We start from the raw sequence: 17,203 nt of genomic DNA on the forward strand, positions 1-17,203 counted from the left end.
AGCTAACTTCAGCTGTGGAATGTCCCGTTATCTCTGTATCACAAATCGCAAGAAAATCGAGCAGTCTTACCGTCAGATGAAATGTGGACGGCAAAGAACGTGTACTGACTGTAGAAACGGGCGCATCTCATTCCTTAATCCGATTCTGATTTCGTCAACAGGAGAGTAAAGCCATTGCCTCGAGCAAGATTGCGTACGGTCACTGGCGAGTATAACCAAGTCCAGGGAGAAGTGACATGTGAAGTGTTAATTGGAAAGGTCACGGTTCTACACAATTTCGTTGTGGCGGAGATTGTTGATGAAGTCATTCCCCAAAATTCGTTACAATATATTGCAAGAGCGGAGAGTTGTATTAGGAATATTGAAACATTTGTTACAGCAAATCTGGTAAGTCAATTACACGACCGTTAATATCGACTATAAACATTAAGTTTTGAACAGAGCCTCTGACTTCGAGTGGCGAAGATTAATGTTTTATTGAAAAGCCCATCTGTCCCTTGATGCGGATTGCGGTGAGACATTTGTTAAAATCCGTGAACGACTGAACTTGGCAGCTTTATTCCTTTTTCGCTACCAAACTAACACTATGGCTCTGACTTTTGCTTATCTTTTTGGGGTTATTACAGCTAATGTCGCAAGGACCTATTTATTGTACCCCACCTTGCCCCTTGTCCAGAGGTTTTCATTTCCTATATGGTGATGATGTCAGCCTTTGCCTTCGCGAGAACATCTGGCGTGAAGGAGTTGATACTCGCAAGGCGTCGCCAGAACCTCGTCTGTTAAATATGTGTATGATACGTGCGTATTTTTAAGAGGATTCGCCTCGCTTAGGTGAGTTTGACAATTGGGTTGCATGGTCGGGCTTATACCTATATGGTGCTTGTTCACGGATCTATACCCAGACAAGTACTGTCAGCATCCATAATACGCCCAAAAGTCTTCGGTAAGTGTCTTTATAGTTACACCAGCAACAACAACGATCAGCAACAACAAAGTCAAAAGAAGAAATTGTGAAACAAAAATTAAAAATTTCATTCAATTAAATTTTTATCGGGGAAATATGTACATATCTACACTAATAAACTTACACGTGTCATACATGACCTCTAATATCATATCCTAAGAATATAATGCGACTCATTATTTCTGATTTTGTCCTTTTCAAGACTGAGAAATAATTACAGTCCGTATCAATGCACTCCAAAAAACTCCATGTGATGTTGAAATTATAAAATGAGTAAAATTTAATTATGTGGAAAAACAGAAGAGTCGAAAACGTTTATGCCGCCTCGGTTCCTGCCGTGTTTGTGTCATCTTACTGGATAGACCGATCGGGTAGATGGTTTGAACCCACTGACTTCTGAAAAAGAAATTTTAAAAATTGAATATGGACAATATGGGTATACCGATAGCTGAGTATATATGAATATAGCCCTATTTCGGTTGTCGATTCGAATATGCCCAATATCCGAGTTTTCGTCGATATCATGACTCATAGTTTTTAAAATTAGCTACGGTTGTGACTCAAAATCAGTTGGTACAATGAGGAGTCGCGAAGGCGCTTCTTTAGAGCCAAGTTGTGATATATTCATGGGATCAACTTCGTGAGACAAATAAGGAAATGAAAAACTCGCGTCAAACCAAAAGGCGTGAGGGAGTGCAATGAGAACGAAATAATGGCTGATAGGATTAATGTCCGAAATTTCGAAGGCTTGACGCATTTTACTAATTCGTCACACCTATGGTTCAAAAGCTTACTCAGTAGGAATTATTTATCTTTGCTTTGTTATTCAATTCGTCGGATGGTAGAACACAATTTCCATCAACATCGCCCACATCATCTGCCTTGCCATTTGACAATGACTCAGCAACTCAATTAGATTTGTATGTCGGTTAACTGGCTGACATTGTTCCTGTTGGAAGTGTCTCGTTTTTTAACTTTTTTCCGTGCCAGATTTGCACGCCCCAACAACGCCCACATACTCCGCGCATTACTGCGCCCATGGGCAGAATGACGATGTGATACAGTTACCATCTTTTCCGAGCTGTGTTCTAGATTGGAAACCTATATTGTTCGCAGTGCCGGAACGTAGTGAGTGTAAAGTGGATTTCGGTTATATCGTTGAGTAGAAGTCTGTTCATCAGCTCTATAATTCATGAGCAGATTCTGTACAGAAGACTTTACATTTTTGACCGTGCGCAGTTTCCTTGTTGCACATACGCGTGTGCGTATCGTAGTTGTGATAAGTTGAGGGTCCGTGTCGGTATTTGCTCCCCGTACAACGCATGCATCCATGCCTACCCTCGATCACGACGAGACTGATTGCGTTGAGCATTCTTTGGGTAGCTTAAGAGATCCTTTCATGCACCTTGTCTACAGGCAAGCAGCGGCAAAGCTCATCATCAACCGCCCTTTGGATACGTTGCACAGACTTGCTTCATTGTGCGTTGCGGTGAGATGCTTCTTCACAAACGTGAACATTTTCTCTTCCAAAGTCTTTTTTTCATAGATCTTTCACGCCACAAATCCAACACTAACACTTTGTTTTTGGCTTTTCAAATATCATATGGCCCGGTTGTTTTCATGCTTTGCCCCGTCAATGGAATGTGTTCTGGAGGACGACGATGTCAGTTTTAGCAATCACGAGGCCACCAAACTTCAAAGTCTTTGTCGTTGTCATCAACACAAAATATAGATCTCTCGCGAGGCTTCAGCGAGTTATTTTTCACCACCTGCCTCACTTTTTTTGCATTGGGGTCTCAGGCTCAGCGCCTAACCCATCTACAGGATCAGTAGCAATATTAAACATTAAATAGCAAACCATTTGCTCCAAGCAAGATCGTTACATGTTACCGTACTCCTTGCAAACCGTAGTGATCATTTTAGCCGAGTTTGCCAAAATGGTTTCACTAAGGCTGTCACTGTCTGCCTCTATCCTATTATCACACGACTTCATAATCATTCATTGGTACTTAACCGTCTAGGCGAGCTTAGCCATGGCGTAAATTCACGTCAGCTATCACTGTTTCGCGATAACTGACGCCAATCCGAAGCAAAAAGGAGTTCAGGTGGAGGAAGAACCTGTCCCTCCCAACTCAGTGTAAGTCTCAGCGCGGAAGACTTTTCTTTTGAATACAGCAGTCCGATCTGCTTCCGACATCTATTTCTTATACACACATTACGTTCATTAATTGGCGCTTAACCACCTAAACAATTTTGGCCCTTTCATAAGTCAAGCTAGCTTTTCCTGCTGGAGGTAAATTCTTCCTCTACCTGCCACTCCCAACTCAGTGGGGGCTTCCCCTTCCTCTGATTCCAAACTGCAGTCTCGATCGAAATACTTTCTTGGCTGGAGTGTCTTCGTCCAAACCGTGTTCAATAGTGCTTTTATTCGTAGCACTATCTGCATATCTGCCTACTCAGTCCAAAGTAGCACCTATTGGCAAGTTATTCTCCGTTTGATTTCCAAACATTTTTTTAGTGTCAATTCTGGCTCCCAGTTAGACAAAGTCCTGCACAGTCTCGAACTTGCATCTGTTAACAAGACATGGCTGGCAAGGTGCGAATGCGACGATTATTTCTTTGATGACACTAAGTACTTTGTCTTTTCTTCATTTACGGCAGGCCCACTTTTTTTACTCTTCATCCAGTTGAAAGAAAGCAGAATTTATGGCGCGTTTGTTAAGACCAATTATATCATCAGCGTACGCCAACAATTGTATGCTCTTAAAATAGATTGCGCTACCGCGGGTTAAATCTGCTGGTAGGACTATCTTCTCCAGTATAAGGTTAAAGAAATTTCACGTTAGGGAGTCGCTTTGGCTGAAGCCAAGTTTGGTTTCGCATGGCTTGTAAAAACCCTTCCCAGTCCTTATAGAGCTGATGGTGTTGTTAAATGGTCATTTGACAAAGCCTTATAATCTATGCTAACATAGCGAAGAAGAACGAAACGGCGACCTTTTAACTGATATCCAGAAAGTACTTAGATTATGCAGGGAACACTTCTCTGTTCTCCTAAATGGAGACAGCGATTTACCGCACAGGGATCACGAACCCGATCCCGCAATCGATGATGATGGAATAAATGTCCCCCACCCGATTATGACGAAGTCAGAATAGCAATAACCAGATTGAAAAACAACAAGGCCGCGGTGCTGATGGATTGCCTGCGGAGCTATTCAAATACGGCGGCGAGGAGTTGGTAAGGAGCAAGCATCAGCTTTTTCGCAAAATATGGGCGGACGAGTGCATGTCCGACGATTGGAATATAAGTGTTCTTTGCCCAGTCCACAAGAAGGTGGATACTGCAAACTGCACCAAATATCGCGGAATCAGCCTTCTTAATATCGCGTATAAGGTCCTGTCAAGTGTATTGTGCGAAAGATTGAAGCCCACCGCGAATCAACTGATTGGACCTTATCAGTGCGGCTTCAGGTAAATCTACCATCGACCAGATTTTCACAACCAAATCTTGGAAAAAAAACCCTCGAAGAAAGAATCGACACACATCACCTCTTCGTCGCTTTTAAAGCCGCCTTCGACAGCACGAAAAGGAGATGCCTATATGCCGCTATGTCTGAAGTTGGTTTCCCCGCAAAACTTATACGGCTGTGCGAAATGACGTTGAGCAACAACATCAACTCAGTCAAAATTGAGAAGGACCTCTCTCAGCCTCTCGAAACTAAACGAGGTTTCAGACAGGTTGACCCCCTATCGTGCGATTTTTTTAACTAATTTGATGCTGGAGAAAAATATAATAGCTGGAGAACTTAACCGCTCTGGAACCATATTCTAAAAAAGCGTCCAATTACTGGCATATGCTGATGACATTGAACACCCGCGCCGTTAGTTCTGCTTACTCCGAACTGGAACACGAGGAATCAATCTTGCCAATAAATGCTACTTTGGACAAGGTAGGCAATTGAAAAGTAAAGTCGTCTCTGTTCGAGAGAAAAGTTCTTCGAAAGATTTATGGACCTCTACACGTTGGCGATGGGGAGTACACAAGAAGATTTAACGATGAGCTGTACGATCTATACGCAGACTTCAATATAGTCCAGCGAATTAAAACGTAGCGGCTGCGCTGGCTAGGCCATGTTTCTATCAGAAGCCGCCTATGGAAGCAGAGGTAGAGGTCGACCCCCACTCCGTTGGAAGGACCAGATGGAAAACGATTTAAGCTCCCTTGGTGTGACCAATTGGCACCGGTTCGCAGAGAGAAAGAGCGACTGGCGCGCCTTGTTAAACGGCCATAACCGTTTAAACTGTTAGGTGCCAATTAAGTAAGTAAGTAACATAACGAAGAGGAATGATAGAAAGATAGTGGTAGGATCATTACAATCTACTCAAAGCATCTAGAGGTAAATCAATCGTGCGGACTTATACAGCCACACTGCTCCAGGTCAGTACACAGATGTAACAATATTTGTCCTCAGCCAGGCCGCCATAAAGGCACTAGAATTTAGGATGGTGAGAAAGGTTCCAAAATTAAAATAAGAGGCGGCGGACTGCTCTGTACGAGGAAAAACGATGAATATAATATTAGGGCAACGGACTTGTTGTTGTACAACCGGCTTGATTACGAGGTCTCATGGTTTTTTAGGTTATCTTTGAATAGGAAAGGAACTAGCTTTCTGTAATGAGTACTTACGGGTGTTATCACAGGTCAGTGGACTATTGCACCGATGCTTCAACGGTGGCGCATACCGACAAGCTCCCTCTGTAGTAGCTGTCAGGATGAGAAGAAAAAGGAGTCGACTAAATTCTCTCTCTGCCGATGTCCAGGGAAGCAAACGAGATGACTCAGATTTCTGGGCACACGGTTTTTCGACAGTTTGGCAGAGGTTGGGAAAGTAGATATTTCACTCAAACTTAAACTCATCAACGAAAGCAAGTAGTTCGTTGAGGACAACTAGGAAGTCATCTGGTTGGACGAATCTGCCGCCACCCGGCGCTCACTGAGTGCACTCACAATAGACAAAAATGACTCCCAGTAGGAGTGTGGAAAATCCAATGCACGACCTCTTAACCTGATCTATCCTAACAAACCAGCTTATTACAAACACAAACCTTCTGTCGGCTGGTAGCTGCTGCTTTATCGGCATGGGTATGCAACGTAGTCTTGCACGTTTTCTACTAAGACGCTGCATTTTGTGTTGCTTCTCCATTTGTTTGCAGCCCCTGGAAAATAATAGAGATTTAAATATTACAACTGAGATTTTTCCGTGAACACAACCAACAGTAAATTCTTTAATACCCACTTCTGTCTCGCTGCCACCTTACTCAACACCGTCATTTCCGATATTTGGCTCAACATGGTCGAATTATTTTGCAGCAAATGATTTTGATTGATTATCATTTCGCCAATTTCGTTTAGCATAAATACGACCGCCTCCTTTTCGCGTTCACCACATTGATCCTCCTGCTGCGGTTCCGTTTGCACTTGATTACTACAACAATAATTTTCGGTTTGTGATGATGTTGTTTCGGCTTTACTATCATTTGTCTGAGTTCCGCGTGTTGCAGTACGTCTCTCGGTTTGTATGGCCTGAGACGAAGTATTTGGATCAGTTTGGGTACCTTGTTTGCGCTGAAAACGTCGTATGGTCTGTTGTTGACGATGGACTGAAAATACTTGCGATTCGGTTTCGGTTGTGCGGCTACGCATTTGGGGTTTTGATGTTTGAGTAGCACAATCAGCGTATTGGGGTGGTAACGGAGCGGACGGTGGTGGTGTTGTTGTATTACTTTTGACACTTTCATTTGCACCGAACGATGAGCTACTCTTGAGTTTCTGTAGATATTTTTGGCGACGCTGTATCCGCATTTGAAATGGAGCTTTAGTATAGATCTGTCTAATGCGTGTGACGGTTAATAGCTTGCCATTGACTTCAAAAGTAACGGAGTAACTGAAGTTTAAAGAACAACAAAATTTTAAATTTGGCACAGTTTTAAGAATTCCAACTGACCAGCTTTTTCCAATATGCATCCGCCTGTTGAAGAGCAATGGACGTTTACTTGAAATAGAATTCAATAAAAGAGCTTTCAGATCCATGCGGATTGTGGATTTAGATATAAAAACGATTTTTGTTTGCAGCAAATTTCGAATATTCCAATAAATTTCATTTAAAAAAGGGAAAGACAAATAACGTTAACCATCGTTGCCAGATCTTACAAGTCGTGAACTTTTCACACAGCCAGCCGTGAGACTGAATTTATTAAAAGTTTAAGGGCAACTTCCGGGTTTGACTTACTAAATGTATGGCTTGGTTAGGTTAAGAGGGCGTGATGGGAATTTCCCATTTATGTGTGTGCTCAGTGAGCGGCACATTCGTCCAACCAGATGACTTCCTAGTAGTCTCTGCCACACTGTCTAAGAAACGTGCGCCCAGAAGTATAAGTCGTCTTGTTTGCAGTCCTGGACCTCGGCAGAGAAAGTGATAAATCGACTCCTCTTCCTCCTCATCCCGACAGCTTCTGCAGAGGGAGGTTGTTGGTATGCGCCACCGAAGGAGCGTCGATGCAATAGCGCAATGACCTGTGATGACAACCGTAAATACTTTAACTGCAGATTTATTTAGCCTGAGAAGAAACGAGTTCCATTCCTATCGAAACCTGGCCATAAGGTCCCAGAGGCCTCGCAACTAACCTTGTTGCTTCACAGCAAGTTCGTTGCTCTACTCTCGTTTTCCTTTATTTTCCTTATGAGATAACCCAGCAGTGACCGTACGAAGATATCCGTCTCGCTTATGTCCATTTCGAAACCTACCATCTTATCTGCAAATGCATTCCCTTCACTATAGCTGTGCCCAGAGACCCCGAAAATGGTGCCATTGAGATGCCTTATGGATGTTCCAGGGGAGCTCAAAACCTCTGCACAATAAACGACTTTATCACGTTGCATTATCATGCCTTAAAGGCGGTCTGGGACCGTACTGTGCTGGAGCACTCTGCCTGCTCCCTCTATAGCATAGAACTCCGCATAGAAGACACTTATGAGTCAGGAATTCGGTATCATTGATTTACCTGTAGATGCTTTGAGTACAATGTATGTAATGTGAATGTTTTGTGTGTAACAATTTACCACAGCGCCACTAAGCCCTCTTCTCATTGCATCGTCCAAATCAACCGGTTCTCCTTACCCTGGCAATTGGGTAGGTCCGGACGCACGCTGATGTTTTTGTTTATGGGTGTGCCCTTCATATTCGTCGTTGGAATCATCTGAGGAAATTCTCGGCCGGCCGCTATTTTTCTGTTTCGAAGTATCACCATAGGTGGGCACCACTACATATGCACGATTACCAAATTGAGAATGTGTTAGTATACACGAACGCGTGGCTAGCACGAATGTAAAGTCAAATATTTAGTTAGTTTGATTTCAGCGCTTGTACTGTAAGCACATATCGCACGCAGTCTTGGTACAGTGTTTGGTCGTACAATACGAATGTATGTACGTTCTTATGAATGCAAAATTTTTCAGGTTGAATGGGAAGTAGCTTTTTTTAAACCGTTTTATTTAGCTTGAGTTGACTGGCCGCATGCACGGCTGCACGGCCGTTGTGAATGAATCTTATAATTGAAATTTAAGTAACTTCCCGATAAGCTACAAGCATGAAACTTGGAATATAGTTCAGAACCCGATGACAATGCAATAATAAGAAAAAAAATCGCCGCTAGGTGGCGCATGGATCGAGATTTTCGCAAAAATCGTATTTGTGGACCGATTTGGCTCATATTTGGAACACTTAATACATACAAGAATAGAAATCGACCTGTGAAAAAAATTGCCGCTAGGTGGCGCATGGATCGAGATATTCACAAAAATCGTATTTGTGGCCCGATTTGGCTCATATTTGGAACAAATAATACATACAAGAATAGAAAGCAACCTATGAAAAAAAATCGCCGCTAGGTGGCGCATGGATCGATATATTCGCAAAAATCGTATTTGTGGCCCGATTTGGCTCATATTTGGAACACTTAATACATACAAGAATTGAAAGCGACCTATCAAAAAAAATCGCCGCTAGGTGGCGGAAGGATCGAGATATTCAAAAAATCATATTTGTGGTCCGATTTTGCCCATATTTGGAACACATAATACATAGATACATGAATAGAAAGCGACCTATGATGCCCGATTTGGCTCATGTTTGGAACAAATATTGCATACAGTCCGATAGAAGTGACATCAAATTATTTTGGAGTTGGAGGAGGGACAAGCATACGTGGCGCAGAGTCGAATAAAGTCTTTGGAAGGATTATGTATTGAGGACTTAAGTTGTAACAAATTGTCAGGAAAGAGTCCTTGTAATAATGAGTCACTAAATGAACTAAATAGAATGAGAAATAATAGGCATTAAATAAAGACTAAAAACTTGAAAATAAAATAATTAAAAAAAATTTTTTAAGTTAAACGGTTTTATTGAAAACAATACTTACATGAAGTAATAATAATACGAAAAGCTAGAAAATAATTAGGTAGGTACTAGTCATCACACTCCTTATCAATCTATGGCGTTGATCAGACAATTAAATAAAAACGTTGGACGCGTCATATTTCTACTGATAGTCATAAGTAAAACTAACTGAACCTTAATCAGTCACATTTTTAGAAATTTCACGTGCCCAACGCTTTTATTTAATTGTCTGATCAACGCCATAGATTGATAAAGAGTGTGATGACTAGTACCTACCTAATTATTTTCTAGCTTTTCGTATTATTATTACTTCATGTAAGTATTGTTTTCAATAAAACCGTTTAACTTAAAAATTTTTTTTAAATTATTTTATGTTTGTTTTAAATAGCGTCAATAAGCCACAATGTTTAGTTTGCGGGAAAATTATAAAAATTTGTGATCAACTCCCTAGATTGATGAGGGGTGTGATGACTAGTACCTAATTATGTTCTACATTTTAGTATTATTATTACTATTCATGTATGTATTATGTTTTCCAAATATGAGCCTAATCGGACCACAAATACGATTTTTTGAAATATTTCGATCCATGCGCCACCTATCGGAGTTTTCTTTTCTTATTATTGCATTGTAATCGGGTCCTGAACTATATTCCAAGTTTCAAGCTTGTAGTTTATCCGAAAGTTACTTAAATTTTAATCATAACGGCCTGTTCAAGTCAAGCTAAATAAAACCGTTTAAAAAATACTAAAACAACCATCTTTTACTCCTGAAAAATGCAAAACAAAACACTTTTTCGGGGCCAATATTGGTGAAAAATTTTCAGATGAACCGAATGACAGAACAAAGGAGAATTTAGAGCGAGACAATTGACGGCTTACTTCACCTGGTTATTCCACCATGATAACTCCAACCCAACCTGGAAATTTTTCATTCATATGTACGTATTTTTCGACCGTTTTGTGTGGTAATATTACGTGCGACACTTCCTTATTGTACGGCAGTCGAAATCAAACTAAATGTGTTTGGTCGTTGATTTTGACGAAGTAGTCATTTTTCGTTCGCTCGTCGTATACGTATATGACCGCTTAGCAGGTGCTAAGCTCATGCCCACCCGTGATCATCACTCAGTGCCAAGTGCTTGGCCCCACTCGGCCTCCCAGTTCGTCCACTACTGGCGTCTCTTTTATTCACCTCGCGGTGTGCCTTTTTAGTGGGCAAGTGTCTCGACAATCGGCGATCCTCACGGCGTTCGCTCATCCTTCATTCTTCATGCGTTCACCTCGCCGTGTTTTGCGGTACTTTGAATTTGTGTTATCGCGCTCCTTAGAAACAGACTCTTCCACCCGTTGGCTGCCAGTTGCCTACTTCACACACTCCACACTAGTGGTGACTTGCCCACTGTGGTGTGCGCTAACGCGTGGCTGTCTATAGCTGGAATTTCCTTCAGTGGGTGCGACCACTCACATATTGTCCTCAAAGCCCTATTTACGAGGCGCAAAGAAACTAGCAGTTTCAACAGGGGTGCACCATAGGGAGGTTGGTGCTAGAGGCGTAGGCTCCAGATTACAATTTAAAAGATTATTGTTGTCATTTGGGGGCACGAGCAGGACATACCTTACGTATGTCGGGGTTGATTCTGGACAAGTAAGAGTTTTACCTGTTACAGTATCCAGAACGAAGGCTAGGGTGACTCATGTAGCAAAATAGCAATTAAGCAAAAACTGTCTGTTCTGCTCTTTAATGTTGAGCTCTTTGGCCTCACTATGTAGGTAGAGCTAATGCTCGAAGCCTACAGTACGGAAGTATTCTTCGACGTGGATGGCTTTCAAAAGGCCTCAAGTCGTGAATGTGAGGTGTGAACGTGGCTCGTCGGTCCAAAACATTGCTTCGTCCAATGATTTCAATGTGCAGCAAAGGCAGCTGAATTTCTATTGAAACTATTTGGGAAACAGAACAAGAAGCTGAGGATCTACTGATCGCAATCGATAAAACGACGGTGAATGCGACTGTGAAAAGCTGCGGGGTGGCCATATACGGGCTGAAATCCACTAAGGTGTTTAACTGTAGTGAAAATCCAATGCCTCGAGAAAGGAAAGGAGCGGTGCTGCACAGCTGTTTCCGGCTCGCTCGGTCATACGAAATTTATTGCGGGATAATATGGATATATTTTTTAGAGAAGAACCCTGACTGATCAAAGCGAGACAAAGGCTAGCGCAGTGAGGTACAGTAAGCAACGATTGCATCCTTCGTGCAGCGTTTGAGGGAAAAATCGAAAGAAATTAGAATGTCCGTGAAGGCACTTTGGATCGTCTGATTTACGTGAGTACCTTCCCTCCCGGCTTTACCGGTTGTTGTTGTAGCGATAAGGTTACTGCCCGAAGGCTTTGGGGAGTGTTATCGATGTGATGGTCCTTTGCAGGATACATATGCGGTATGCTCCGGTAACACAGCACCATTAAAGTGCTAGACCGACCATCTCGGGAACGATTTATATGGCCACATTAAACCTTCAGGCCCTCCCTCCCTCCACACACCCTAGTTCCATGAGGAGCTTGGGGTCGCCAAAGCCTCGTCTGTTAGTGAAACAGGATTCGCCGCGGATAAGTGAGTTTGACAATTGGGTTTGGAGAAGCTATATATATCGCCTCTTACGACAGGCATACCTACCGCGGGTATATTCTGACCCCCTAACCCGCTGGGGTACACGGCTTTACCTCACGATGCACAGTACACACGGGTCGAAGAACCGTTTGACCAGCGCCCAAGGCGCACTTGACTTGGTAAAAATGTGTTATGTGAGTGGATACACCATTACTTTAATGGGGTTGGAGACATAATTAACATATCTTCCATTCTAAGGGTCATGACACGCGGTTGCAGTACAAGCTCACATTCAAGTTAAACAACTCTTCCCCATTTGGATAACACAGCTCCCTCAAAGATTCCGAAAGTCCTTGCCCAAAATGGGCAAAAACAGAGCAAACTCCGAAAGCTTCTCAACTTAAAAGTCTTTGGTCATACTTTCGCAGCCGAAACTAATTTCCTTTCAGTATCCACCAAAGCAGAAATATAATCAGCGCCCGGGTGGGCCAGGAAAATCTCTTTGGCCCTCAAGTCGGAAAATTCAGCCTACACGATGTAACATCTCTCAACGTGCTCAGGTCGATAAGCTTCACATCTGGCATGCAAACGTCACACCACTATCGTATAGCAATATTTTATACCAATTTATAATTGAACTTTCTTAAGCTGTTGTTGTTGTTGTAGCAGTGCATCGCCCCATCCAATAGGTGCGACCGATCACAAATTGTCATCAATGTCCTCTAACGGGAGCCCAAGGAAACTTGCTGTTTCAACGGGGGTGAACCATAATGAGAAGGGGGTTAGAGGCGTTGGTTCCACAATACAGTTAAAGAGATGGTTGGTGTCATGTGGGGACACATTACAAGCAGGGCATATGTTTTGTACGTCGCGGTTGATTCTGAATAGGTAAGAGTTTAACCTCTTACAGTATCCAGATCGAAGTTGAGCTAGAGTGACTCGCGTTTCCGTGGAGAGTGCGTTCCTACTCTGCTAGTGTTGGGTATTGATCTTTGAGTACAAGATTTACCGGTCAATTCCTTGCATAGAGGTCCGACGCCAGTTTGTGGAGTGCACTGATACCGTGGAGTTCTTAAGCTGATACCATTGAATGAACATGTAGAAATAATCACATGATCAAACATCAACATCACAACTAATGATCTTACGCTTTATCATATGATGAATAATCACATCACACTGTGCAAAGAACGCATCATGTGATGGCATCGCATCGTTTCAGTGCGCAATTATCACATCAGATGTATCTGTATATCTAAATAAACTACAAAGAAAAGGAATACAGGTTTAAAGTATTTAAGATTTATATTTTCTTTTAAGATATATCTGATAAGATTTTAATTTCTTCTAATGTGATATTTTTATACATGACTCTTTAAAAATAAAACTCTGATCAACATATTATACAACATAGTACATTCTTAAATACGTAAAAACAAATAGAAACGTGTGTTATTACTACCATTATTGGCGTCGATTGGAAGTTCTGGGTGAGAAAACTGGAAACAATACATACAGCAAATGCAAACGCTTGCTGACGCCAAGAAATTTTTTTCTGCATAAAAAAAAATCCATAATGCACACTACAAAGTGGTAGGTACTTATTCCAACCTTCTTTTACTTTTAAATACAACTGTATGTGAAAATATAATTATTTTTTATTTAACAAAAAAACGGTTAAGGAATTAACGTATAGAGTTATGTGTGGCTAACAACTTGCATAAATTGTTTTTCGATTTACATTAGTTATTATTATAGTATATAGGTATGTATGCTTAAAAAAAATATGTGTGAAAGTGAAATGCTGTAAATATATAACATTTTGGCAGAATATGGAATCACGTTAGCAAACACTGCGCCGATACACTACGCTTGTTATGCATATACGCGTGTGTTATGATGGTTGCGAAATACGATGTAGGTGTTGCTATTACTATATTGTTGGTATTGGTGTTAATGTTCTCGATTGATATTCTCATCTCGCTATTTCTTGATCGTTTTTTGATATATATAACAATTGATTTATCTATTATTAAACTCCCGCCCTTAACCAATCAAACATTTAAAGTACACTATAAGTCGATGCCTACATAAGTATGTATGTATGTTTGAATATCATTGTAATTAAACTCTACGTGCAGTCTTCCAACCTATCATCGTTTATACCACCGATTTACCGCTATTTTTCTTTCCGCCGTGCCGCTGTGGTGGTGGTTTTGCATTGTAAGACCTCTCAGAACCGGAACTTATATGGTCTGTAGAGACAGCAAAGAAAAAGTTGTGTAAGTAAAAGGCTTCACTTTTTTAATAATGCATTAAAAACTCTTGTATATTTACAACTAATCAAAACAAGCTTCAACGTAACACACCTCTAAAGACATTTTCAATTCTTGAGATGTTGATTGAAGTAAATTCTTTTTGTGTGCATAAAGATATTTTTAAATATTAAATTATTCCGTATTCGAATTTTTGATGTAATATACATATTTACTACCATACATAAAACGAGTGCTGAAATGCATACAACTTAAGGCCTAGCTTTATAGTGGCCATATCATGTCAATTTTCCCGCTGTTTAAGTAATTTGACTGACGAATAACTTTATAGGACCGCCCAGTTTGTCCTAATCTCTCTCTCTCTCTCTCGAACCTTGAATCACTAATCTCTCTACGATAGTTATGAAAATAATATTGCACTAGCCTCAAGACTTTCATGAAAGTGGTGCCGAAATTCTCACAAAACAACATGAAAATAATTACGATATGTTGGCGAAAGATAGTCCCGCAATCTCGCATCTGTTTCTAACTAGTGCCGGAATTCAGGGTTCGATTCGAGCTCAAGGCCAGAACAATAATTTGATAACACAAGTATACACGGATCTAGACAACTAAAAGCGGTTTTTAAGACAATTTATGACGCTGAATCCGATTCTTTATTCCGTTTTTTAAGATTGATTCTAGTTTTTAATACAGTCAATAAATACATTTTTAAAGATTTTTGTCAAATAATATTCATTTTATTAACTTAAAAGTAACAAATCAGAAATGAAGATTGGTGGAACTTTGCCTTTTGTATTGTTTAGTATCTGTTTCGCATATTAGAGTCCAACAGTAGTCGCTCATCATGCCTTCATCCCAAAATCTTTGGTATCGTGTTTCAATGTTGGCTAGATCTTGGTGTAGCCGCTCTCCTTGTTCGTCGCTCGTATCACCCAAGTTTTCGGGAAAAAAATCGAGATGGGAATGCAGAACATGCATCTTTAGAGACATTCTAGCTCCAATCTTTCGATAATTTTCCAACATATCGCCAATAATTTCCTTAAAATTAGGGGATTTGTGATTACCATGAAAATGGTGAACGATATCTTTAAAAGATGTCCATGCGGCTGCTTCATCGGGCGTTAAACATTTTGTAAATTTTTTATCAGCCATTAATTTTCTAACATCAGGTCTGACAAATATTCCTTCTTTGATTTTTGCATATGACAATTTAGGAAACAACTTGACTAAGTACTGAAAAGCCGGAGTACGACTTTGCCATTATTTTCTCACATAATGATGTTCAGTTGCGGGGCTATCCCACAAGCATAAAAAACAACAAAATTTAGTGAATCCAGATCGCATTCCAGTTAAGATACCAATTACCTCTTGAAATAATTTAAAAAATAAGTGTTTCCGATTTAATTGAAATTAATGTTTAAACCTTTAGATCACCACATATTTTCCATTTATGATCATTTTATTTGATGAAGCACAGGATCTTCCGCATTTTTTCGTAGCATTCCTTCGTTTGTACTGCATGAGCAATAGGAATAGATGGTTTGTTATTTCCATTGTGGAGAAGATCAGCTTTTAGGCTATATTTGGAACCATCAATGAATAAACGCCATTCGTTTCGATCGTACGGTGTATTCATTTCATTAAATAAACCATTAATATCGTTACAGAAACTTATGTTGCCTTCTTTTTTGAAGAACGGTCGAAGTGCCTGATTTCTGTTTCTGTAGACAGTAACTTGTGTTCGAGAGTCTAGATATTTCCATTGCTGCAACCGCGATGCTAGCAACTCGTGCTTTTTGTTTGGATAAATTCAAATCACGAATCAAATCGCTTAGTTCATCTTGCGAAATTAAATGTGTTGCTTCCATGACAAAGTAGCTTTCACTGCTCGGGGGTGATGGAGTTAAAGTTTCCAGGACGTTCCCACTTATACTTGGACAAACTGGCAATGAATCATTAGCAGTACGTGGAGCTGGCTTGGATACTGGTGACACATAAGGATATTTATATTTTTTTAATTTTTTTGCATTTATACCCGTAACTTTCATCAAACAAAAGTAGCAATCATCTACATGGTTTTTAGGTTCTCTCCAGAGCGCTGGCATTGAAAAGGAAAAGTACTCACGTTCTCCCAATGACCACTTATACAGCTTTGTTTTGCATGCGTTACAAATAAATTTCGGTATCCATGACTTATGAGTGTCTGCTACTCTGAAACCAAAGTAGTGCAGATACGCATCTTTGAGCGCATTTGTTATTATTTTGCCACTTTTTTAATCATATAACAACCACAAACGTAACAAAAACACTTTGAATCAACTTTGCAACACTGTATCTGCATTTTTATTTGCTCTAATGACTTATATTATTTTACAGTTACAGTTGAAATGACTTACCAAGCAGTGCCACTATTTAAAAGCTGCTATAACAGCACAATGGTCCTACCATGCGAGAACTCTGAAACTAGAATCAATCTTAAACAAGTAAGGAAGGCTAAGTTCGGGTGTAACCGAACATTAAATACTCAGTTGAGAGCTATGGAGACAAAATAAGGAAAATCACCATGTAGGAAAATGAACCTAGGATAACCCTGGAATGTGGTTGTATGACATGTGTATCAAATGGAAGGTATTAAAGAGTATTTTAAGAGAGAGTAGGCCATAGTTCTATGGATGGACGCCATTTAGGGATATCGCCATAAAGGTGGACCAGGGCTGACTCTAGAATGTGTTTGTACGATATGGGTATCAAACGAAAGGTGTTACTGAGCATTTTAAGAGGGAGTGGGCATTAGGTCTATAGGTGGACGCCTTTTCGAGATATCGCCATTAGGGTGGGCCAGGGGTGACTCTAGAATGTTTGTACGATATGGGTATCAAACGAAAGGTGTTACTGAGCAT

At 40.6% G+C, this 17,203-nt stretch overlaps 2 protein-coding genes across 4 annotated transcripts in view; both read right to left on the minus strand.

The window, feature by feature from the left end:
- Positions 1–1,098: 1,098 nt before the first annotated feature.
- LOC137242623 (uncharacterized) lies at positions 1,099–7,150 on the minus strand. Of its 2 annotated transcripts, XM_067769896.1 has the most exons (4): positions 6,970–7,150; positions 6,262–6,909; positions 6,071–6,181; positions 1,099–1,360 (listed from the first exon to the last, which is right to left on the minus strand). In XM_067769896.1, the coding sequence occupies exons 1-4, from the start codon at positions 7,053–7,055 to the stop codon at positions 1,249–1,251; spliced, it is 957 nt and encodes a 318-aa protein (XP_067625997.1). In that variant the 5' UTR covers positions 7,056–7,150; the 3' UTR covers positions 1,099–1,248. The 2 variants fall into 2 exon arrangements, with proteins under 2 accessions (XP_067625997.1, XP_067625996.1); XM_067769895.1 differs by having other exon boundaries at positions 6,262–7,150.
- A 6,160-nt stretch (positions 7,151–13,310) lies between these two features.
- Tango1 (transport and golgi organization 1) overlaps positions 13,311–17,203 on the minus strand; it is a 52,344-nt gene continuing 48,451 nt past the window's right edge. For both annotated transcript variants that reach the window (XM_067767138.1, XM_067767139.1), the window contains one exon: positions 13,311–14,279. In XM_067767138.1, the coding sequence (XP_067623239.1) occupies positions 14,185–14,279 (95 nt within the window). In that variant the 3' untranslated portion in view covers positions 13,311–14,184. The remainder of the gene's footprint in view (positions 14,280–17,203) is intronic.

The sequence above is a fragment of the Eurosta solidaginis genome, chromosome 2 (genome assembly GCF_040869045.1).
Source record: "Eurosta solidaginis isolate ZX-2024a chromosome 2, ASM4086904v1, whole genome shotgun sequence".
NCBI lineage: Eukaryota > Metazoa > Arthropoda > Insecta > Diptera > Tephritidae > Eurosta > Eurosta solidaginis.